Below are 25,124 nucleotides of genomic sequence, written 5' to 3' on the forward strand. Positions count from 1 at the left end.
ATTATTATTATTATTATTATTATATGCCATTCCTGGTAATCCATGATCTTATTCCTGGTAAGGGTTATGGCAACTTGGACAGCCTATTCCAGAAGCATTGAACACAAGGTGGCTACAAACTGAGCAAGCCAGAGTCCAATGGAGTACAAAAGCACACAAAGCCAATTTAGAGACACATACAGTACAGTATTAACCCAACTAGCATGTCTTTTTAAGGTAAAAGATAATTGGAACCATTCGAACATGGGTAGAGAATGCAAACTCTACACAACAGGTGTTCTCATTGAAAATTCAAAACAGAACCCAAAAGCAGAGAAGCAGCAATACTCACCATCATACTAATACTATACTGTAATTCTGGTACACGGTTAAATTCAATGTGTCAAGAATTTGTTTTTGCTGTTAACTTCATTCCAATCTATGGAACTCTGGTAAGCATGCTATTGCAGTTGAGATAAAATTAATTTTAATTGTTCTAAATTATTATTGTTAATATTCATCAAGTTTAATCAATATACAGTATTTTAAAAGTAGTTCTGACCAAAATAAAAGGAAAAATTACTCTTGGACAGGCACCATTTATTTTCATAATACAAATGATACAAGCAAAAAGAATAGTGTTCCATACAACACCAAACACTTAGATATAAACAGATTTAGTAGTTGAGAAAGTATGAGAATAATGCAACAAAATCAAAATACATACAAACAATCCCTTTTTACTCTTTTCTAGAGTTGGTTGTTTCATTTACAGGACGTTTCTGATGTTTAATCCTGGTATTACTTGAATTTTGTTACATGAATCACCAGTAATGTAACAGAACGTCGCCACCTGAACTTTAAATTAGCATGGATCTGGGGTCGGTGCTATTACAAAATATACAATCACTTAATTGTAACCTTGGATAAATTGTTCAGGGAACAAACACTCTCACTGGTGATGAGATAATACATTTTCTCATGATAGATAATATACCAATTTACTTCTTTAACAGAAGACCAAGATACAGCACATAACTCTTAACCCTCAAAGGCTTAGTTTAACAATCACAGTTTGGCTACTATAGAAAACCCATTTTTTCTAAATGGGTTTTCGCTTTCTATAAAAGGGGCTGTGACAAGGATCACCGCTGTTGACAGCAACAGGAGGCATAGTTAAGCTCAGTGAGCTTAACAGTCACTGTAAATACAGTCAGTACAAAAGCAACATGGAGAAGATCCAAAATTTAAAAAGTCTAAGAAAATCTAAATATTTTAACTTTGAAATCTATGAAACCTGTGCATCTCTTTCTTACAATCGCTTTGCTGAGCAGGGTTACACTAGGTAACACACTCTCAAGCACCCCTGAAACAGCTCCACTGTGTCAGCCATATACTGGGTTATATTGGCTATACTGTAGCTGCCCAGGATACCTGAAGAGTCTCTCCCTGAGTCAATACACAGAAAGTTGTTTTTAGTGTAAAAGATCAGTATAGGTACATCCTGCGAGCAGTACATGAGTTGTGACATGTCTTTCAGAGTAAAGGACTTTGAGAACTGTTATCCAGTGCAAAACCACTGATAAATCTACCTTTGAGCAAGTGCAGGTTATAACAATATAAGTTGTCCTGGTTAACCAGGAGGTGACTGTCACGATTGTAGTCCCTCCCCCTTAAGGGTGCTCTGGCTCGTTCACTTTTTAGTTGATTTTGTGCACCTGCTCCCTGTTCCAACCCACCTTTAAAAGCCAGGCGCTCACTCTGTTCCGGGCTCTGCATTGGTTTCCTGAACCAGCCGAGTCTGGGACCTGGAGCGTGGTTCTATTCCCCGGCTCTGGACCTTCGGCTGCACTGGACTTCCCTTTGGACTCCCTTTTGGACTGTTCGCCTGGACCACGCCCCCCGTAGCACCTTTGTCACACCCCCCCGGTTCCTCTACCAGCCCAGTTCCTTGTCTCCCCCCTGTGTGTGTTCACTCCCTTCCGGATTGTGTCGTCTGCATAGGGTCCTGAAAGACAGTGACACTCTCCCCAGTGAACCAGAATTTCCAATCAAATGCCCAATATGGTGACCAGGCATACTGTGCTGTAGGATGTCCTTTCCTTCAGAGAGGCATTACACCAAGGCCCTAAACACATGGTCAATGAAGATCCCATCTCATTAATTTTAAGAGTAGGAGTGTTAATCTAGCCAATATGTCTTTGGGACATGGTTTTCTGCGCTGACTATCCAAAGAAATCCCACTTGGAAATGGGGGATAATGTGCAGACTCCATACAGAAGGCACTCAAGGCTCAAACCAAGGATGAAAGGCTGTGAGGCAGCAGTGCTGGTCAACACGCCACCATGATGCCCCAAATGTAAATGTAATTCTAAAAAGTAAAAAATAACAACACAAATATGTGGTTTATGCAAAGCAATAATGTGAGTCACACCAAAAGGAAGACTCTTCAACATTCAAGAAATTACAAGTTTCTAAATTCATTCTTTATGTATTCCATGTACATTTCCATTTATGTCCATATTTTTTCAATAGTAGTTTAAAGGCATACAACTCCTGAAAAGGCTTGTCAGAGCATGCTGCCAGGAGTCCTGAAGAGGAAGCAAACCTACACCTTATCAGCTTATTGGTGAAACTGGGCTTGTTAGCTTTAAACACTCCTAAATGTCTCTTCAACTCACTCTGCTCTGTGAAAGCTTGGTTCAATCAGCTCTTTTTTCCTTTGTTTTTAAACAAAAACATTACAGAAGCAACAAGAATAAGTCAGACATGAGTAAAATGGAGATATGATCTATTGATTTCAGATGGTAACATCAAAGGTATTTAAAGCCATTTCCACAGATACCCTAAAATACACAGGACACTATTTGTTAATTTGTGAGAGAAGGATATGTCTTAAAGATGTGTTGCATCTGCATGACATTCATGGCTGGTACTAGCTGGCTGAAATTTGATTTATCATGGGCTAAATGGCCACAGATACCCAAGACCATCTAAAAAATAGGAAACAGGAGAACAATTTCAATAACTTGCTTGCTTGTTGGCTTAACAGTTGTCAGTTGTTAAGGTTTACTACTGGATACTCATGCAGTATTAAAAAAATCCTTTACTCATTTTCTCCCTGTTCCTCAATGAAAGTTGCAGAAAGCATAAAATTTATTTTTGGTATCTGTTCTCAGAGAGCTGATTCAAATATTAGATCAAAGCTCTACATCTATCAGAATCTCTAAACAGAATCACTTACTATTTTTTAAAAAAGTGTTTACGTTCTGGTAGATTTCTTGGGATTTTCTTGCTAATGCCATATTGCAGTTGCAGTTCTCACAATATTACTTTCTGTTATAAATATCTGGTCTTCCCTCAGCCTGAAACCTGCGTTTTTAAACAACAGTCAAATTGGTTATCACAAAATCTGTCTCATCAGTACATACTGTAAAGGTAAGCAGAGCAGTGGATGTTTGTGTGCTGTTAAGATTAAATTTAGCTGCTGTAATGTAGAAAAACAGAAAAATACAAGCCTTTTGAAGTTAACATCAGAGCAGTCGCATGTGAACTAGAGTCCTCCACCCCTGGCTTGACAGACAGCTTGCGCGCCCAGGGGCGAGGACACCCGAGTGAGCTTTCTCTAGATGCTGTTGTGAGTGCACGCCTGGCTCAGCTCCCGAATGCGGTCTGCCAGCTCCAGGCAGTGAAGGATGCGCTTGCGCTCTGCTTGTAGCTGCTCGGAGGAGACCAGCCCCAGTAGTTTCTGCCCGAAGAGATTGAGGTCCTGCATGAACAGCCCGATGGACTCACGGGGAGCCACAGGCAAGCGGTCCATTACGCCAGTGTCGAAGCGGAAGCTGATGTTCTTCACGCGACCCAAACCTGGGGCCCTCTCCTCAATCCAGGTCAAAGGGCTGGATAAAAAAAAACCCAAATAATCAGTCTTATTTTATCCTTTAAAAGAAGAAAAGGCTACTTCTAATGAATTTATCTACAGTGTCTTCAATGTCCAGTGAAACATTCTCTGTAAATATCTCAACTAGATTTTATTTCCTCAGCAGAAAGTACCATTACACACGTCTTGTGTGTTGCTATCCACCGTTTTGCTAGAAACATTGAGGTGACAGATTGCTTGGACTTTTGAAACCTACCACATGATGAAATCAGATTTAGGCTTCTTTAATTTTTTAAAGACTTTTTCACACAGGAGTTTGTTTTAAGATTTTAGTCGATTTCACCTTACTTTTACGCAATATACTGTAAACATCATGTAAAGAGTAACACGGTAAAGCCATTTTATTATTTATTTAGTAAGCATGAGACGAAGTGGGAAGGGGGAGATGGACGATGGCTGGAAGAACAAAGCCCGCGTAGGTGTTTGTACAGTATATCACTAAATGTCTCAAGTTTTCATTTCTGCACAACTAGTACTCACAGGCTCTATTGTCTCAAGCACTCTGTCACATTGCCTGATGCTGATTGATTCCAACCAAGCAAGTTAAATTGAGAACCAATTTGTCCTAAAGTGTAAATGGTTTATATTTCAGAGGCCTGTTACACAGAAAAATGCACAAATTAAGAGTACTTAAATTGAGAATGAACGTGTTAAAGTTTAATTAGCATCTTAGAAAACCCAGCGTGCACCCACTGAAGTCTGAAATTCATTGACTGCAGTCTCTTTACTAAATCTAAATACAGTTTAACATTTGTTTTAACTACACAATTCTCACAATTATTTTAATAAAGCAAAGACTATAAAGTGCTCTAAAGGAATTCTTGGGGGGAGACAACAGTTTTTACAGACTCCACAATTAATTAAATGTTTAAATACTACAAAAAATGAATGTATAATAACGGATTAAACCTGGTTGCTATTTTTCAAAGCCTAATTCTCAAACTGCAGGTGGTTGACATTCAGGAAAGAGAGTGTTCTGATTAAGAATTGGTCATTAAATAGAATGCAGAGGGTGCAAATAAGGGTGGCACAGTGGACCAATTGTTAGCATTGCTGCCCTGCAGCGCTAGGGCTCTGGGTTCAATTCCAAACCCAGGGTGCTCCTGTATCTGTATGTTCTCCCCATGTTCATGTGGGTTTCCACCGGATGCAGTGGTGGTTTCCTCCTTCAGTTTAAAAATCAAAATGGTAGGTTAACTGGCGTCTTGGAAAATTGGCCCTAGGTGTGAGTGTGTGTGTGCCTATGTGCCTGGCCTGCAATGGACAGGCGTCATGTCCAGGATGTACCCTTCCTTGTGCCCGTTGCTTGCCAGGATAGGCTCTGGCTCTCTCACAACTCTGAACTGGAAGAAGTGGTTAGAAAATGGACGGATGCAGATAAGGTTTGAATAATCAAACCAGGGTGTTGTAATTAGTGGAGTACCACAGAAATCTGTATTTGAACCACTGCTCTTCCAATTTAATAACATCTGATGGAGTTGGTACACTAGGTTTGAAAATGACATCAAATTAGGAGGATTAGAAAATACTGTAGAAAAAGTAAAAAAATCTAAGTTAAAATGTAATGTAAATGCAGGGTTTTGCATGTAGGTAGTAAAAACAAACTATAAATAAAATGGAAATACTGAACTAGAAGAAGCTACTTATGAAAATAGCTTTAGAATATTGTGTATAATTGTATTTATCAAATTATAGATATTGTTGAAGATCCTGCAGAGAATGTCCTACACTGGTAGACTGAAGGATCTGATCTTTCTTTGTGTTGAACAGAGAAGACTAAAAGAGGACTCATAGTATACAGGATCTTCAAGGACATTGGAAAACAACTCAGCAGATTTCTTCAAAACGAACAGGGAAACTTGAACCAGAGGGCACAAGTGCAAGCTATGTTTAAGTGCATTTAAAACAAATAACAGGAGAATTGTGGGAGTATGGAACAAGCTACCCAGCCTTGTTGACACCAATGCTTCATGGTCTTTCAAAAAACAAATTAGGTGTTTGGATCTATTAACTATTAACTATCAAACAGGCTAGAAAAACCTAATGCCCTTCTCTCATTTGCAACCTTTCTTATGTTTTTTAAACAATCCCTTATTGTAAAAGACACGGAACAAGGCTGCTGCTTACCTCTTGTCCTTGGTTTGAAAGTGTGCTGTCATTTTAATGTACTTCTTTTCTTTGTCTTCCTCAACATTTGCCGATGTGACAGTCAGCTCTCCAAACAGATCCACCAGCCAGGTAAGACGTGCTATTCCACTAAAAGCAATAAATCCAAACCCTGGCTGTAAAGGACCTCCTGTAGACAAAACAGCAAGACTGAATAAGTGCTTTGTACAACGTCAGACCCACTGGCTTTGATGTAAGGTGAAAACAGAGATTTATATATTATTATAACTTTAAAAGAAGGCTGCTAATTTCTTAGCTTGACCCAGTCACAGACACAAGAATTGACACCCTTCTTTTCTTGTTAAACTACAGTATACTTAGAAGTATACTTAGAACTTAAGACTCAGTGAGTGCTTTTTTCTGAAACTCTGCTTAAGTTTTCAGTTTTAGAAATAAGTATTAATACACTATACCTTAAAATTAATCTACACTTGTAGCGTTCCAGCAAACAACAATTCCAGCAACTTAATGGGAGCCTGCATGCATGTAGTAATGTTAGTGAGAAATACACCACTCTTCCATTTAGCACCAACTGTTTTGAGTGACAGAAGCAAGCTTGAATGTCCACATTAAAATGCTGCATAACCATGTCATGAATGACAAAACACATCAACCATGTCAACAACTACCTTCAGAAGAGTCAAGATGGAGATCTTACATCAAGCATGGTAAGTTTTGATTTTAAATTTTACTGTATGGAACATACAGGATAAAACAGGACAAAAATTTAACAGAAATCTTGCTATAAAAAATGCATATCTTCTAGCAAGCTTCTACTTTCTTTACTGCACTGGAATATTTTACACTCAAATATGCTATTTCTGTCAGGTCCACCCATGCTGGAAAGCGGGTGAGCAAACCAGCGTTTGCCAGGTTGCCGGCCATATACAGTATTCCCTTGCCTGTGCCAGTAACCATGGAAACACATGCAATTCAAAATCTGCATCACCAGCAGGCAATTTACATCCACACCCGCTTCAGGTGGTGCGGAATATTTAAAGACTGCTCTGACACTGCTCAGGGCTCTGTTACAGAGTTTTGTCTTTGTGCTTCTCGAAGTCTGTTGTTTCTGTTTCCCCAGCTTGGCCTTGCTTGGAATCCCAACCTCTGCTTTGTTTATTACCTCATGCCCAGATCATTTAATGGCTTGTTACTTCTCTTTTTTTTTTGCGTTGGAACACTCCTTGTTATTACAACAATGGCTAAAAATGACTACAAATTTTTTTCCATGTTTCTTGAAATTCTTGGATTCACCTTGTGCCTTGGACTTTGTTTAGTTTCTCTTTCAGTGGCTTGACCCCTTGCCTGTTCGACCACACACCTGACCTGCATTCCTGCCTGCGACAACACCATGCCGCATCTGTGCACAGCTCTGCTGCATCCCCGAGTCCCTAGCTAGCTACAGTACCATGCAATCTGCGTGCTCAGCTTTACTCAGCTTCCCCTCTGCATGCTGCTCTGTGCAATATCCCAAGTCAGCGCGCTGCTATGCCGTTTCCCTGGTTTTCTCAACTGCCTCCCCCGGTACGTGGGTACATTCTACGAAAACAGACCACTGCTTGCGTGGGATATTACAATTTCTGTTTAGTATATCCAATATACACAACTTTTTAACTGTACAGTATAAGCCTCGAAAAGAACTGTTTGACAGCTGATGTTTTTTCCATGTACTGTATGGTGACAGAGCCATGGAAAGTACACACCACAGTGTCATCTGGGGCAGCAGCATGCTCCACCAGCAATAGGTCCGGACACCCAAATGACTCTGTTCTGACAAGTAATAGTATGGCTTTCTTAAAGAGTCACACAAAAAACGTGGCATGCTTTTACGTCAATGACTGCATAGTGTGGTTCTACTGTGTTTTGTAAAGAATAAGATGTAATGGGTGGGTATAAAATGTTAAAAAGAAACATAAAAAGAACTTAAAAAGCATATTTTAAGAAACACAGAAACTGTATAGTTGTTGAATAATTGTGATGGAGATGGAGGGTGCTAATACTTAATTCTGTGAATATTTTCTGATCCATGCAGCACCATCTTGGATACTATTAAAGCTGATAGCAGAGTTGACAGGCAAGTTGACAATTAAACCACAGATTATCACACGACCTTTTAAGCACATATGTGCAAAAAAAGCAACAGGTCTTGATGGCTGAGTAACACCAATATGCTGCCCCATCTTTCAGAAGTCTGATTATTTATACACTATTCCTGCGCTGTGCAATCATATACCAGTGCCTAAAAAGTCCAATCCCTCAGAGAATAATGATTATAGACCTGTAACACTGTCTTCTATTGGAATTAAATGCTTGGAAGAATTATGGTATCTATGCTCAGCTCAAAAGTGAACACTGGACTGGATCCATATCAGTTTGCATATAAATGCAGACGGGGTACTGATGATGCAATTAACAAATCATCTTGTTATAAGTGTTATGTTGTTATCTTGTTGTTAAAAATCCTATAGGACCCAGTACTTAGGTGCAACTACTGTTTGATGACATTGCAGCCCCATCTTTTGATTAGTAAACTGAAGTAGATGCCTGTTATTCCTATCAGATGGCATTATTCATTTTTAACGAACAGTGCACAGAATGCCAGATTTAATAAGACTCTTTCTGAGTTACGATTTTGTTAATACAGGTGCCCCTCAGGGCTGTGGGAGTTCACCAGTTCTATTCAAACTACATACAACGGAATGTACAAGTAGTTATCAAGGCAACTATACTGTTAAATTTTCAGATGGTGTGGCTGTGCTTGGCTTAATGTATATAGAAAGTCTATGTAGTGTACATGCCAGAAATTCATAGGTTTGTGCAATGGTGTGACAGATATAACCCGATTTTGAATAAAAAAAAACTTAAGAATGGTGTTCGATCCCTAAGTCGTTGGTTACCATTCATATATAGTGATTCACAAGGAACTTATTACCCAGGTTAATTCATACAAGTATTTAGGAATATACATAGACATCAACCTGAGCTGGACTACTGGACTACTAGTTCAGCAGCATTTGTATTTTGTCTAATGGACAAGTTCGCTCTGTTGTTTGTGCCGTGTCCTTGCATTATGAAAAAAAGGAAAGGCAGGGCAGACTCATACTGCAGGATCTTGAGGTTGAAACGATGATCACATCTCTCCTTTGATGGTACTAAACCTGCAGATATGAGCAGAGCTGACAGGATTGAGATGTATGAAAATAATAGAGATCCAAATTATTCATGACAAAATACTGGACTAAAGAACCCGGCGACACAGTGGTTAGCATTTCTGCCTCACTGTGCTGGGGCCCTGGGTTCAATTCCGGACCTGGGGTACTATCTCTGGGGAGTTTGTATGTCCTCCTCATGTTCACATGGGTTTCCATCAGTCAAAAAAAAACTGGTAGGTTAACTGGCTTCTCGGAAAACTGGCCCCTGTGTGTGTTGATGAAGCGGTTAGAAAATGGATGGATGGATTAAAGAAATAATGGAGTATATTTAATCAAAAAGCTGCCTTGGTCTAAAAGAAGGAAAAAGATTTGTCATGTAAGCCATAAACTGAAGTGCACACACTGTAGTACATTGGTACATTGGTCTCCAGACCTAGTCTTAGAGAGTCAGAACCCAGTTGGACTTAGGTCAGCTGTTTATAAACATTGGCAACAACTACCTACAGTATGTGAATTAAACCAATAACTGATGAGACTAGTCTTTCCTGGCGTTGACTCCTGTAAAACATAAGCACCAAATGCCTTGCACAAGAATGTAAAATCAGCAAGGAATTACTGTCTGCAAATGCTGACTCTTGCACAGATTGATATCCATAGTTGCTGGCAAGTCACGGAGACCAATGGTGCTCAAGGTTATTAATGAAAGATCTTCCAGTGTTCCAAAACAGCTTGGTTTACTTCTCATACTTTTTTCTCACGTGCGAGTGTTTTTTAGGCTTGGAATTATCTCATGGGTAATTTAAGAGACAGCTGGCAACACCAGCCTTTCCCCCCATCAGTCTGGTAAAATGAGTGTATACTATAATACCACACAAGTACAGTATGAGATTAATAACACCAATTTTCTTCTTGAGAAATCACTTGTTTTTAACTTATCACTAAGAGGGAAAACACAAAAAAAACATCAAGCTGTGGCATTAATAATTATTTGCAGAAATCCCTTCAGCAATTAAAGTTCTATTTTTGTTACTTAATCTACTTTTAAATGATGGATGAAGGTTTGCTCCTTGATATTTCTACAGGGACAGAAGATAATTTTAACTGCATGGTACAGATCTTAAGTGGAAACACTACATTAATTTAAAAGTCAAGTGAAAGTGTTTTTTACACGCAAAACATATTCAATACTCCACAGACTGTTATATTATGTAGTCATTTGGCTCCATTAATGTTTCTAACACTTGCGTCTTGGTCCCTGAGTTACTGTATCTGAGCCTAGCAGATGTTGCAGAGACTGTTTAAGGGCTTTTAAGTCATGGTTAAAAACCAAGGGCCACTCCTTCTCACTCAACTCACAGAAGGCAGCATACAGTGGCTCTTTGTGGTTGTCGAGATTAGACTTGATTCTAACAACCTCTCCAACATGCAAATAAAAGGTGGGGCACCTCATCAATTGAGTAAATAAAATGGAACTGCCCGGTCCATACCCTGTTATACATGTTCAATGTGTATGCTTAAGAAGGCTGTTTCAATCCGGAGTTTGATGAAATAGATTATAACTCAATGATAGTTACTTATTGACAGTGGAGTCCTCAATTTCAAAAAGAAATTTCTTTGTGGAGATCAGAAACGGTAAGAGCTCATTTAATGATGCTTGTGCCTAGTCCTAGTCAATATTTCTGTCAGTGTGTTTGGAGAGTCAATATAGCCACGAACACACTAATGGAAATATTACAATAAAGCAACTGCTTAAATATTTTGGTCACAACGTAATAGAAGGTATGGTGTTCTGTTCAGAGAAGAATGACAAGGCACATTCCAGGTCTTAAAGGAATGTCCTATACTAAGAGACTCAAAGACTTTTTGTCCTGAACCGAGAACATTATGAGGATACCTGATACAAGTATTCACAATCCTCAAAGACACTAAAAAATTCAACCCAGCAGATTTCTTCAGAATAGTGAAAGTTAAACCAGAGAGCACAAATGGAAACAGTGTGGAAGTGCATTTAAAACAGAGAATAGGAGCACTTTCTTTACCCCGTAGGTTGTTATGAAGGCAGTTCCCTAGTTTCTATCAAGAAATGGCTATGTGAGATCCTCAAATCAATTAACTACTAACTACCAAATGGGTCTGATGGGCCGAACGACCTCCTCTCATTTGAAATCTTTCTTACTGTATGTTCTTATGCTAGAGGTACTACAGTGGAGGCAGTTAATGTCAGTCTTGACAAAAGGCCAGATGCGATTACTGAAAAAGAACAATTCCTTACTGGAAGGGTCATTTAGTTAATAATGGGTTTTGATCGGGCAAACCATATTTTCCATGCATTATTGTTACAGTATAATCGCTTATTGTATGTGTAATGAACAAAACCAGATTTGGTTCAATCGATACCCAGTATATACTACAGAGGAATGCCCTTTTTAAACGTTTAATATGGAGGCTACTCATTCAAAAAGCCAGACATGATGATGGGGCAACGTCTAGCTGATATTTCAAGGAATAAAACAATCAGGATCTGAAGGCCACCCATGTTTGTCCACAATAAAACAAATAGCCAAATATCTATATCACTTGGGTCACATTAATTGATGTAGAAGTAGTTATATGGCCTGGTACTGTAGTGTACCCCTTCGTTTTAAGAACCAATGAGTGAAGGACTCAACTTCAGAAAAACAAATGGGGTCAATTAAAAAAAACACCCACACATACAGTATTTTCCCACCAGTTCTGTTATCTCTACTTGATGAAGCACTTCAAATACACCATGAGGGCAATGCTCTGCTGATCCTACAGCCAGAAACTTGGGTCACGTGTGTGTCTTCACAGACCTGTGAAGTGCAGAGTTCCCTCCACTAGGTTCTTCCCAGTCACATCTTTCTTCAGCTGCTTGTACTCTGCTGTCAGCAGCTCAATGTGCTCTTCATGCAAGATCTTCCCTGTGCAACACAGAGGACAGAGAGAGGTTAGGGCACCTTGCAAGAATAAGTCTTAATTGGGCCTGCCTCCCTGCTGATTTCAAGCGTCACCAGAAGATGAAAGACATAAGTCTACTGTGTACAGATTTTCATTTTTTTTTGTTCACATACCATTATTACAATTACAGATTTGTCTGATTTGTAAATATAATTTTTTTCCCCAAAAGGTAATGAACACACAGTATGGCAATAATTCACCTCTAAAAATGACAGCTTTTGCCATTAACATTGTAAGACATTGATCTAGAAAAAGTAGTGCGCACAGCAAGTAAATACAATTACAGGAAGAAATGCAGCCACTGAGATGCCAGGGAAAGTAACACACAGCTACTGTGACATCCGAATGGAAACCCCACACAAAGGAAAGTGAACACCTGGCCCTGCTCAATGAGTGCGTCTTGCCCTTCCCCAAACCTAACTCACCTTTTTTATCAGCTAGCTCACAGAGCTGTTTCACTGAGGCAAAAGATAAAGTCATGGGATACTCCACACAGACATGCTTTCCAGCCTCAAGGAACTTTCTGTGGGTGGAAGGAAGAAAAGGTGGCCAAGAAATCACTTCAACACATTTCCATTACAATCCCATCCCAGCACTCTTATCACAGTTTCTAACAAGGAGAGAAAACAGCAGTTCTCTGTTTTTTAATGCTAATAAAAGAATTGATTTTTTTGGTTCGAAGTTATACAGCACCACAGCAGTTCCTGAAAATGTAGAAGGGACAGAACAGTGATCATTTGTGGCTCTGACCACCTGATCCTGAAAACAAAGACTTTTTTGAAATGTTAGGAATTGTCTTTGTTTGGTACTTTAAGGGAAAAAAACAGCAATAATCCTGGTTGATTTAAAAAAGGCATTGCATGTTTACTTTTAAGGGACATACCTCAGAAATAGACCCAAATTTTACAGTATGTTTTTTAGGCCAATTTGAGACTGGTGTTCTGGTGCTTGACAGAGCTAGTTGGTGAACCCTTTTCACACTCCCACCAAAAAAACAACAACAAAATATTGAAAATATCCTGAAAGTTTCATTAAAACTGAAGTGAAGTAATATCTAATTAAGAACTATGGTTTATTATGTTTACTAACAATTACAGCAATGTGCCAGATGTATAAAACACCACAACACCTGTGTTTTTTTTCTACTTGAAGTATAATAGAATCCATTAAAAGATGAAGTAGTGTACTCACTTTCATGACATACTAATAATTTAAAATTAATAAAATTGCAGCCACTAAGATGCCAGTGAAAGTAACACACAGCTACCGTCAAATCCAAATTTTTACTTCTGATGCCTGTCCCACTGTTAATTTTGTTGAGTGCTACCAACAGTCTTGTTACAAATATTCCTTGGTGAAAAACGCAAGAAAAGACTGACCCTCGATGAGTGTTTCACACACCACAGATCTTACATGGTCCTCCAAGCTGTCTGACAATCCCACTTCCACCTTCAGTGTCACACTCACTTCAACAAAAGCTTAATGCCTTCTGGAATGTCATCATTCCATGTCCAGAATAAAGCTCCTCTATTTCAACTAACAATTTACATTTGTGTTTTTATCAGCTCAGAAATTAAAAACTACCTAAAGCTTAAAACTCGTTTTAAGATAATAAAAAGATAATAACTGAAGGATTATGTAAAGTGCACAACTAAATGTGCCCTGATCCTTAATGATGTTTAAAATAAATGACCATTAATTTCATACCTGGAGTAATTTAATGTTTGGTCAATACAGTGTTTCTGCTTGAGTAGCAATCTGTCTTACAGACTTCTTATAAGGGTTTATCCTACCGTCATCTGGAGGGCTAATTCATCTTTAATCCAGTTCAAACAAGGAATTAAAGGCTGTGCTTAGGCTGAACAAGATCACAGTCATTGCTGTTGTAGGACTTTTAAAATGTTTCTTGGCTACCATCTAGTGGTAATTTAGAAAAATAACTGTGCTGCATTCAGGAATTCTAAGACTTAAGTTATATACAGTATGTAAACACTATACTGTATACTATACATGTAATATACATTACATACAGCAGAATTACTGTACATGCATATATAGTCATGACAGACAGCAAATTAAAAATATGAAAATACCTTAATAAAATACTGAATTAAGACATTATCTTGTTATTTATAATGAAAGTAATAAGGCAAAGAAACTTCTGTGTGGACAAAGAACTCACCTGATATTTTCCTCATGGGACACATTTTCCGTACAGATAATGGCAGCATGAATATCTTCTCGGCTCAGGGCTTCATCTAGAGATATCTGCTGTATGTCCTGCTGGTTTTCCAAAGTCCTCCTAGAGGAAGACAATAGCACTTTGTCTGAGGGAATACCATTGTTACACAAAGGGGTAAAGAATGATCAACTAATTTTCTAACTTGAGCAGAGCTGAGCAACAAAGACCTACTGTAGACCTAACCCTTACGTTTAGCACTGTTAAACACACAAAAAAATGTTTTCAGTTTAAAGAAAGAATATATAAATTTCTAAATTAGTTTCCCTGCCTTTCCTCTAGTCTTTGGATTGTTCTTTTTAGTGAAGTACTCAAACAAAAAACCTAACTGATAAAGAAAAAAAACACGTATCTGTTAGCAACATAATTCTAATTCTAATTCCCCTTAAACACTTGGATGCTGGTCCCAAAGTCCTGATGCACAAATTATACAAACAATTATAATAGTTCTTTAGTCCTTTTATAGTCTTAAACTTGAAGACTCAGCTAAAATAAAACTTAATTGTAATTCATACGGCACTGTTTGTATGAGCAGAGGTCAATTTAAAGAGATCCCTTTCCATTTTCTACACCAAGTAAAAAGCTGAAAAAAGAACACACATACAAAATCTAGACATTAGTCAGTCACATCTGCTAAAAAATGAGCTGTGTTTCCAAAGAACACTCCATTATAATAACCATTAATTCAATGGGATTTAAGAGGTTATACAAAATATGCCTAGAAAACTCTCAACATGATTGGTATTCTTTTATATGATTTTCAATTAATGTTCTTAGGAGTCATTGTGATTATCATTTACTAATTGAATAACAACCATGAAAACTGAAAAAAGCACACAAGACATTATAATAATAATTTTTAATAATAATTGCTTACACTTATATAGCGCTTTTCTGGACACTCCACTCAAAGTGCTTTACAGGTAATGGGGACTCCCCTCCACCACCACCAATGTGCAGCATCCACCTGGATGATGCGACGGCAGCCATAGTGCGCCAGAACGCTCAACACACATCAGCTATCAGTGGGGAGGAGAGCAGAGTAATGTAGTCAATTCATAGATGGGGATTATTAGGAGGCCATGATTGGTAAGGGCCAATGGGAAATTTGGCCAGGACACCGGGGTTACACCCCTACTCTTTTCGAGAAATGCCCTGGGATTTTTAATGACCACAGAGAGTCAGGACCTCGGTTTTACGTCTCATCCAAAGGACGGCGCCTGTTTTCAGTATAGTGTCCCCGTCACTATACTGGGGCATTAAGACCCACATGGACCGCAGGGTGAGCGCCCCCTGCTGGCCCCAGTAACACCTCTTCCAGCAGTCTTCGTTGTTAATCAATATGAGACGCAGCAGTGGAGGAGGGGGAGTTTTAAAGTGAAAATTCTTTTAATTCAAAAAAAATTTCCTGAAATGTTATTTTACATTAGTTTACCATGCTGTGCAACGGTATCAACACAACCATTTTAATACTTGTGAGTGGCATGTTTCTGTTAATTCAATATAAGTTTAATTAACTTGTAAACAACTCTCACTTGTGTTGTAAAAATAGTTTAAAAACTATGTTATATGTTATAAATGTATTGCTTTATATGCACTGTGAAAACATGCATTATAGCAAGACTGACTATAATCATTTTGAATATGTTTAATTAAAAAAATACATTTCTAAAATTACTAACAGCAAAAAGTGTTCTACCTCACATTGGAAAACTGTGTAGATTAAATGGTGAAGCTTCAGTCTTCTTTGCTAACTGATGTTATGACCACATGCAATTTCAGACATTCAGTTTCTCTTGAGATCAATTTACAACTGAAGTCCTCCAGCACAAGACAAAAACTAACCTTCCTGCAATACTATAATTCTGCCAGTAAAGCTCATACCTGGCTCTCCAAATACAGTATGTAGCTATGGCAGCTACTAGAAGAAATTCCTATCAGAAAGAAGTGGCTTTAAAAGAATCCTTTTCTATGTCTTCCAAAATGTTAGAATATAGATCCACACAGCCTGAGCTAGAAAGGGAAACAGGACCCAACAGCCACCACTATGAGATTGGGAGTCAGGTTGTAGGACTGTATCCAGGATCCCCCTTTCCTCTAGTGTGAATCACAACCCACAATGGCCCTGTCCATTCCCTTGAAACACATTACTTCAGTTCTGCAGATAAGCTCTTCACATTGTGTAGCTTTCTCATAAGAAATAATAAAAATAAGGAAGAGATTTTCTCAAGACAATGGATATGGATAATGGAAATAATCACATTTGTCCTGCAATATTTATGCAGAGCCCTTCGTTTAGGAAGTTGAAGGTTTCAACTACCAGCTCACCTGGATATGAAGCCTTTGAGGCTCAACTTCTCTGATGGACTGGATGGGAGAGGAGAAAGGAGGTCCCTGATCCTTACTCTGCCTGCAGTTCCAATCCCCACTACCACTGTGCCAATCATATTTCCCTGCAGAGTAACAGACAGACAGGAGTTAGTTCCAAAAGAATTACTTACGTAAGTGTAAAAAAGTGACACCGTAAAACATTACAAATTGCATACACTTTATGCATATATTTTGACAATACTACAATCATATGTACACTAAACTAAACTGTCCTCATGTATGTGGCTTCTGTCACAAAATTGTTACTGCACAAGACACTGGACAATGAATAGAAAGAAGGACTAAGCAAACATCATAAGAACGACTGAGAACATGAGAGGACAGATAATTACAAACAAGGGACTGAATTAGGAAGGAGCAAAACAGTTAATGACAGAGAGGTAGGTTTATTAGAATTATTCTAAAAATAACACCACAATATTTTACATTTATAATGCTTTATGCAAAAAGTATTAGAGAAACAGGTTATTTATTTTAATAATAATAAAATATAAATAATATAATAAATAATATTACCTCACATTTAACTATTTTAAAACGAAAGAGTCAAATACACCCCCAGGCTCAACATTTCTGGGGGTGTATTTTTAGTTCAGTTCTGTGGAACAGGAATATTCTATCCAACCAGCTGTCCAAAAAGTGTACCTCTATGTAAACTAAACACACGAGTACTGATATGCCATTACTCTGCATTTACATTAAAATATTTTGATATTAACAAAAATTGTAATAATGATGATTATATCCATACTGTAAAAATAAATAAAAATAATTGTTTTTTTTTTAACAAATGAGCCAGATTCATGATTATGTCATCAAAGTGCATCCAACAAACTCAGAGTTACCATAGAGATGAAACGCACCATCATTTCTAGTGCAACTGAACTCATGTCATTCCATGAGCTGGAGCTGATGACTGGAAGGAGTCTGGAAGATGAAGACTGTGGCAACTATAATAAGCCTTTTTGGCATCCTTACTATGGGAAGCTATGTGGATGTACACAACACAAAGCGCACCTGGAGCGCTGTGGATACTGAGCTCCTAAGGACGATGACAATGTCTCCTGAAGAGATGGAATATGCCAGGGCCCATCAGAAAATTACAGAGCAGCCTGTGAATGAGGAGCCTCTGAGACGCACACTGCCAGTGAACAGAATAACACCCATAACTGACCCACCACTGGAAGGAGATGCCTTGATACTGAGTAAACTGAAGGACCTGTGCAGCCCCACAGTCTTCCTGCTTGAGCAGTTAGTTTTACTGAGCCTCTTCTGCAAGTTGTTTGGAAAGCTAACTACAAAGAGGAGGGTGAGTAGAAACAGAGATTCCCTTAACATGCTCAAAACGACCTTATTACACACAATTGTTTTCATTTCTGACGTACATTCAACCAGTGTCTTCTTACACCACCAAAGTCCAGTTGTATAATCAGTGAATTAATTTAGCCCTTGATCTGGACCTCGTTTACACAAAACACCTCCAATTCTTTATACAGTAGTATCTATCAACTAAAGTGAGAAAACATGGGTTTTGCTCACTCTCATGTGACAAGGCCTATGTGCATCCTACAATCTTATAGATGCTCAGTTAAACAGGATATAAAAGGAAGATTCATGCGCCATTAAAATATTGTCTTTTATGTTTCTTTCTCAGGCCAGAGAACCTAAACCCCACCTGGTCAGGCATCCAGGCTGCCAGAGGAGCTTCACTGACCTGTGTGAAGGCAAGAGAACAGCCTCCACAGGAGTAACCTGGGCCAGACAGAGAAAGGAACTGAGAACACTCTTTATCAGAGCTCTTCTGGCTTTCATCTGTTTCATTACATTTTGTAGAAATGTAAAATATTTATGTCACCAGCAGTTGTAACAGTTAAGATTTAAATTAATATGTACTGTATATTCAGATCAATAATTAACAGCATCCTACTTCTACATTTGCTAATAAAGTATGAAAGGGAATTAGTTTAAAAGGGCATACGGTATATGACAATTTTTTTTTAAGTTGTAAAATTGAATATTGACACACCAATACCTTATTTGCGCAGATTTAACAATTCCATTTAAGTAATTTTAACTAACAACGTTGCTCTGATCATACACTTAATTGTAATGTTAAGCAAAATCAACCCATCACCTCTGAAAATCTTATTTTTGTTCTAAGACAAAACAGTCACAATGCCAACATAAAATTCTAATAATATAATTTAAAATTTAAAAATGTTAATTTTAAGTAATTTAGTGCTAAAATGGTTTTCCAATTACAGTTGAACATTCCTAAGAAAAATAAACAAGTTTCTAGAAAGAACCCTCATTTTTTTTACAATGATATAATTTATACTCAAATGGTTCAGATGGGGCAGCACAGTGGCTCAGTGGTTAGACCTGCTGGTTCACAGAGCTGGGACCCTGTATTCAATTCTGGACCTGGCTTGCTATTGGCATGGAGCTTGTATGTTCTCCCTATGTTCGTGTTGGTTTTTGCTGGTGCTCCAGTTTTCTCCCACAGCCTAAAAGACATACTGTATTAGTACTGTCCTGTAAGTTAACTGGCTCGACCCTAATGTGAGTGTGTGCATATTTGTGTCTATGTGTGCCCATTTTTGCTGAGTCTCAGAGTTGTGGTGACGAATTCAGGCACATTAAATACTACACTGAAATTAAAGTTGATGAAGGTTTTATAAAGTTATATGAGACGTGCTTGCTGTTTAAATATAAATAATGGAATTTTGCAAGTGTACTGGATGCCTGGTGATGTCACCAGGGTGAATTAAGCAAACCCAAAGTTGCCATAGTGACAAGACTCACATATCCTTACATCACAAAGCAACCTGCCCACCACAAAGAGGCAGAGTCCAGCAAAATTCTAGTGCAACTGAACTCATGTCATTTCATGAGCTGGAGCTGATGATTGGGATGTGAAGATTGTTGTTAACTATACTGAACCATTTCGGCATTCTTAACATGAAGGTATACAAAACAAAGAGCACACCTGGAACACTGTGGATACTGAACTCTTAAGGACTCCTGAAGGGATGGAATATGCCAGGGCCTATCAGAAAATAATAGAGCAGTCTGTGAATGAGGAGCCTCTGAGACTCACACTGCCAGTGAACAGAATACAATGTGGTGAAAAAGTAAGCACACGCTTCACAACCTACGTTTTTATGGTTCAACATATTTCGACATATGTGACCTTCCACCTACAGTAATCCTCACCAAGTCCCAATAACAGATAAAATTAACCTCATTTGACAAAACACACAACAATTGTACTATGTTATTATTTCTTTAAAAAAATCAGCCAGGATTCAATACCTCTGAAAGGATAAAAGGAATTCTCAAAATGTTTGTTAAAAGAATCTTTTTCTATGTCTTCCATAATGTTATAATATAGATCCACACAGCCTAAGCTAAAAAGGGAAACAGGACCCAACAGCCACCACTATGAGATTGGGAGTCAGGTTGTAGGACTGTACCCAGGATCCCCCTTTCCTCTTGTGTGAATCACAACCCACAATGGCCCTGTCCATTCCCTTGAAACACATTTCTTTAGTTCTGCAGATAAGCTTTTCACATTGTGTACGTCTATGTGAACAGAAAACATGCCTCAGACAATGACAGAAATTTCTATTTTAATAAATATTAGCAAAGGAAATTATTACAAACACTAGAAGCAGATAAGATAAATATCTAGATCTGTGGCTAAGGATCTGCGCCTGTGACTGGAAGGTTGCCGGTTCAAATCCCACGGCCGGCAGAGGAATCCTACTCCGTTGGGGCCCTGAGCAAGGCCCTTAACCCTAACTGCTCCAGGGGCGCCGTACAATGGCAGACCCTGCGCTCTGACCCCAAGCTTCTCTCCCTGTCTCTGTGTCTGTGTCTCCATGGAGAAAAGCTGGGGTATGCAAAAAGACGCATTCCTAATGCAAGAAATTGTATAGGGCTAATAAAGAAACATTATTATTATTATTATTATTATTATTATTATTATTAGAGTATTCTTCCAATTATTCTCAAAGAAACAAATGTTAGTCATAGACCATAATGAAAACTCTTCCTGAAGTCTGTTGAAACAGAGGTAATATCCGCTCACTGGAGAATATCTACCATAGCACTGATAATAATAGTGACCGCTCCATTTTATTCTAAAGCAATAAAATATAAATTTTGTGCGAAATATGCATAGGTATATACAGATTGAAAGTACCACAGTATAAACAGTATATTACTGCAGTCTCCAAAAAGTACATTAGTGCAACATGCTGTCCATAGACAGCCTAGCCTAGGGCAGTGTTATACACCCTGACAACCGCCGGGAGGAAGGACCTGTGGAAATGGTCCCTTGAACACTGTAGCTGGAGCAGTCTGTTACTAAAAGTGCTCCACTGTCTAATAACAGTCCCATGTAGCGGATGAGATGCATTGTTAATGATGGCTGTGAGCTTGGTCAGCAATCTTCTCTCCGTCACCACCTCCAGGGGGTCACGGCTCAGCCCCAAAACAGAGCCAGCCTTCTTGATGAGTTTATTGAGTCTATTTACATCTCTTGCCATGATGCTGCTCCCCCAGCACACAACAGCGTAGAAGCTTACTCCTTAACAAACTTACTCCTGTTGGCAAACTTACTGAGCATATTACACTGAGAAGCAGAACCTTACTGGGAAGACTGCAGTAAAAATCTGAAATCGATATTTAAAAGGATTCAGATGGAAAGACAAAACAAAAATCTTCCTAAGGTAGATGTCCTAAGGTAGATGGGCACTGAGAAACAGATACAAATTCTTGTAACAGTTCTGTAATGGTGAATTGGTAAACCCCAATTAACTTAAGTCATCTCTATGAAGACCAAAGACCAAATTGTCAGAAAAAATAACTTTTCGGTTAAAAACTTTCTGTTAAAAAAGTTTGTAACTTTTCTGTTAAAAACAAAACTTCACCAACTTCCACCCGTCACTCAAATATACAGTTAACATATCTTCCACTACTCTTCCGTTTCTAGACATCAACTTCTCCATTAACTATCCCTGACTCTCTACTTCGGTCTATTACAAACCCACTGATTCACACAACTATCTCCTGTATAGCTCGTTTCACCCCAAACACACTAAAAACTCCCCTTTTCACAGTTCCTTAGGCTACGACGACTCTGCAGCGACATCGATTTCCAGAACCAAGCCCTCAAAATGTACTCTTTTAGCATCAACAAAGGATACCCTAGCAGTGTTATCGACAGAGCCCTTGCCTGAGCCCAAAACATCCCTTGGACCATCAACTCAATCAGGAATTTCCGCCTTAACAACCGCATTGCTTTGGTGCTTCCCCACCACCCTAACACACTTCCTATCCCCAGGGCTATTAACGACAACTTTTCCATCCTACAGGATGATCCCTCCATTGGGGCGCTCTTTTCTGACCAAAACTTCATCTCATATCGTCAACCACCTAATCTGCGTAACCTTCTTGTTCACAGCTCCCTTGACCGCCCTCAGCAACTATCCACACCAGGCACTTTCCCTTGCAACAGAGCTCGTTGTATCAGCTACAAGAATGTATCTAACACCACACTCATTCAAGGCCTCTCAGAACAATTCCAGATCACTCGGATGACATCTTGTACCTCCAGCAACCTTATTTACTGTATCTCTTGCAGTAAACAGGAAGGAGACTCGAAAACTGCTTCAGAGAACATGCCAGGGCTGTGAAGATTAAAGATTTCTCCAAGCCCATTGTTTCTCATTTCACCTCTGACGGCCATGATCACACTAATCTCTCCGTTTGTGTTCTCAAAGCTGGTTTTCCTAACTCCAACATCAGAAAGACTACAGAAACTAAACTTATCCTGCAGTTAGGATCACACCTTTTTCCTCTCAACGACAGACTGATTTTCTTCTAAATTCTCTCTTTTCATTGTAGGTTTCATATACACCTCTCTTCACCTATCGTGACATCATACTACCTGATTGGCCACTTTGTCTGTCCCCCGCTCCCACCTCTCGCCCCTCCTCTCTCCCAGCTTTTGTTCTCCTATGCTACATTACCTTTGCTTACTGCCCTGTCCTTCTTACACCTGAAGAAGAGTCCACTGCCAAAACTTTGTGGTTTCTTTCTTCTCTTTTCAGTGTGGAATAAATATATTACTTGTTCTTTTGTCAGAAAAATGCTAAATGTGAATAGAGAGCTTCCTCCAGAGATCAGGATGCCGTGGTTAAAACTGACTCTTGATGACCATCTTCCAGTACAGAAAAAGTGTATTTTAGTACCTACAGTACAGTAGACGTTTAATTGCCACAGGATGTAGAACCAAGTCAAAACAATCTTCCTCCTCTGTTCTTCAGCTAAAGAAGGCTCCACAGCGAAACGTTGTTTTCTTTCTTCTCTTTTCAGCATGGAATAAACCGATTACTTGTTCCTTTGCAGCCTATGCATGCTGACGCAGCTACCCACCTGAACTTCCTCTTCTGTCATTTGTTTTTGTAAATAGTATGATGTATTTCGACAGTGCCTTTACTACAGGGAGCTAAATAAAAAGACTATTCCATATTCATAGCCAATTCCACATATTCAGGAAATCTTGGACATCTTATAATAATAATAATAATAATAATAATAATAATAATAATAATAATAATAATAATAATAATTGCTTACACTTATACTGTATAGCGCTTTTGTGGACACTCCACTCAAAGCGCTTTACAGGTAATGGGGACTCCCCTCCACCACCACCAATGTGCAGCCCCACCTGGATGATGCGAGGGCAGCCATAGTGGGCCAAAACGCTGATAGTATCAGTGGGGAGGAGAGCAGAGTAATGAAGCCAATTCATAGATGGGAAGTCGTGGTGTTCGGTTTTAGACCTTTTTTCGACTTTATGAGACTTGGGATTTTATACAGACCCGAAAGCTACTAAAGTACAGTATTTATTAATTCAGGTAAAGGGCTCGCTACAGTGCTGTACATTTCCATCAAACACTGCCGAAAAACCTGTGAGTACACCCAGGTCAAATGGTGAAGCCATCAAAAAAGTCGAAACACAAAACCTAAAGCGTACTGTAGACCGCTAAAATAAATCCAAAACAAAGCCAATGACGAATAGCGACAAATCATTATCTTGAATATTCGGATTATCTTGTGAAGCCACTCTAAATTAATTGATCCATCACTGTTAGAACGCCTCTTATAACCTAAAAGGTCATTTCAAATAATTTTTGGACAACACTCGGATTATCTGACAGCCATTGTCTCAAATGTTTCCATAAAGCAGATGACTCGTGCAAAGCAAAAGAGGTGCATACATCCACGACCTCACACCGGCCTGCAAGTGTGTCATATCCAACAACTGTCAATCGAAACCTTTTAATTAAAAAAAATCTGCAAGCTAAGGGTTACTGTCTGACCAAAGAAATTGACCAACATTTTATTAATAACTACTAAAACGCATAATACAGCAGTTTCACATCTCTTTCTGTCATAACTCAATACACACCCGGGAGTCTCTTACAATATAATGTTTTTAAAATATATGACATTTCTACATCGGCCAAGGATACATCAATCATCACGAAAATTCATATAAAAACTGTTCATAACCCAATACTAATAATACCAGACAGATTTTACTTAGGGAACTCTTGGTAAAAGTGAGGCATGTGAAGCTAAACAAAACTTTTTACATACTTTTAACATGAGGACGCAGGCAGACAGTATTTAATAAAATACACTTTGGGTTATGTAACAATTTTACAGCTCACATTGATGCAATGGCAAGCATAAAACAAACTCTATAAAGAAACATTGCTTAACCGTTACAAAATATTAAATGTGTGAGTGTTTTTCAACAATACTAGATTAAAATAGACGCAATCAAACAAGATATAGACAATAAACTTAAAGACTGCATATGCCAATTTGCAGAGGTTACACAACACTAAAACTGAAAGCAGTGATGATGCATTCTTTATTTTTTTCCATCTTTGCCATGTGGCGTTCATTAAAGCTATTCACCTACTGTAGCTTACCCGTCTTTTCTCGTCCTTCTCTTCGCTGTCGCTCCTGTCAACTGCTGTAACTGATCGCTAAATGATGTAACTAATTTAGATACAACTTTCATAACTCGCACATGCCAAACAGGAGAGGTTTTCAGTGACGTAACCACACCCGGGCGTTTCTGCATAGTATCTCCTATCACGATATGACAAAAGGACTTAGGTCGGGGTGCATGGAGTAGATACGCAAGCCTTTTGATTACATAATGCCCCCTAGAACATTAATGATGTTT

The 25,124-nt window shown here is 38.7% G+C and overlaps 1 protein-coding gene and 2 long non-coding RNA genes across 5 annotated transcripts; 2 read left to right on the forward strand and 1 right to left on the reverse strand.

Moving 5' to 3' along the window:
• Positions 1–2,443: 2,443 nt before the first annotated feature.
• blvra (biliverdin reductase A) lies at positions 2,444–25,043 on the reverse strand. 2 transcript variants are annotated; one of them, XM_088643383.1, is made up of 8 exons: positions 24,865–25,043; positions 18,522–18,598; positions 16,784–16,908; positions 14,399–14,518; positions 12,642–12,739; positions 12,072–12,179; positions 6,047–6,215; positions 2,444–3,878 (listed from the first exon to the last, which is right to left on the reverse strand). In XM_088643383.1, exons 2-8 carry the CDS (start codon positions 18,531–18,533, stop codon positions 3,605–3,607), a joined length of 906 nt encoding a protein of 301 aa, XP_088499509.1. In that variant the 5' UTR covers positions 18,534–18,598; positions 24,865–25,043; the 3' UTR covers positions 2,444–3,604. The 2 variants fall into 2 exon arrangements, with proteins under 2 accessions (XP_088499509.1, XP_088499510.1); XM_088643384.1 differs by lacking the exon at positions 18,522–18,598 and having other exon boundaries at positions 16,784–16,906; positions 24,864–25,043.
• Positions 6,512–16,817, forward strand: LOC148657304 (uncharacterized). 2 transcript variants are annotated; one of them, XR_015940928.1, is made up of 4 exons: positions 6,554–6,753; positions 7,375–7,609; positions 7,770–7,862; positions 16,743–16,817. It is a non-coding gene; the product is annotated as an uncharacterized LOC148657304 (long non-coding RNA). The 2 variants fall into 2 exon arrangements; XR_015940927.1 differs by lacking the exon at positions 16,743–16,817 and having other exon boundaries at positions 6,512–6,753; positions 7,770–8,453.
• LOC148657305 (uncharacterized) lies at positions 17,640–18,706 on the forward strand. The gene is made up of 2 exons (XR_015940929.1): positions 17,640–18,155; positions 18,501–18,706. It is a non-coding gene; the product is annotated as an uncharacterized LOC148657305 (long non-coding RNA).
• Positions 25,044–25,124: the final 81 nt, after the last annotated feature.

The sequence above is a fragment of the Lepisosteus platostomus genome, chromosome 8, assembly GCF_059453375.1.
Source record: "Lepisosteus platostomus isolate fLepPlt1 chromosome 8, fLepPlt1.hap1, whole genome shotgun sequence".
NCBI lineage: Eukaryota > Metazoa > Chordata > Actinopteri > Semionotiformes > Lepisosteidae > Lepisosteus > Lepisosteus platostomus.

What these genes read in the sequence shown, in the direction of transcription:
- blvra (XM_088643383.1), bottom strand. An exon ending in TCCCATGAGGAAAATATCAG is followed by an intron (nt 12,740 to 14,398) that starts GTGAGTTCTTTG and finishes TTCCACCCACAG; the next exon opens with AAAGTTCCTTGAGGCTGGAA. An exon ending in TTTCAAACCAAGGACAAGAG is followed by an intron (nt 3,879 to 6,046) that starts GTAAGCAGCAGC and finishes TTTTTTATCCAG; the next exon opens with CCCTTTGACCTGGATTGAGG.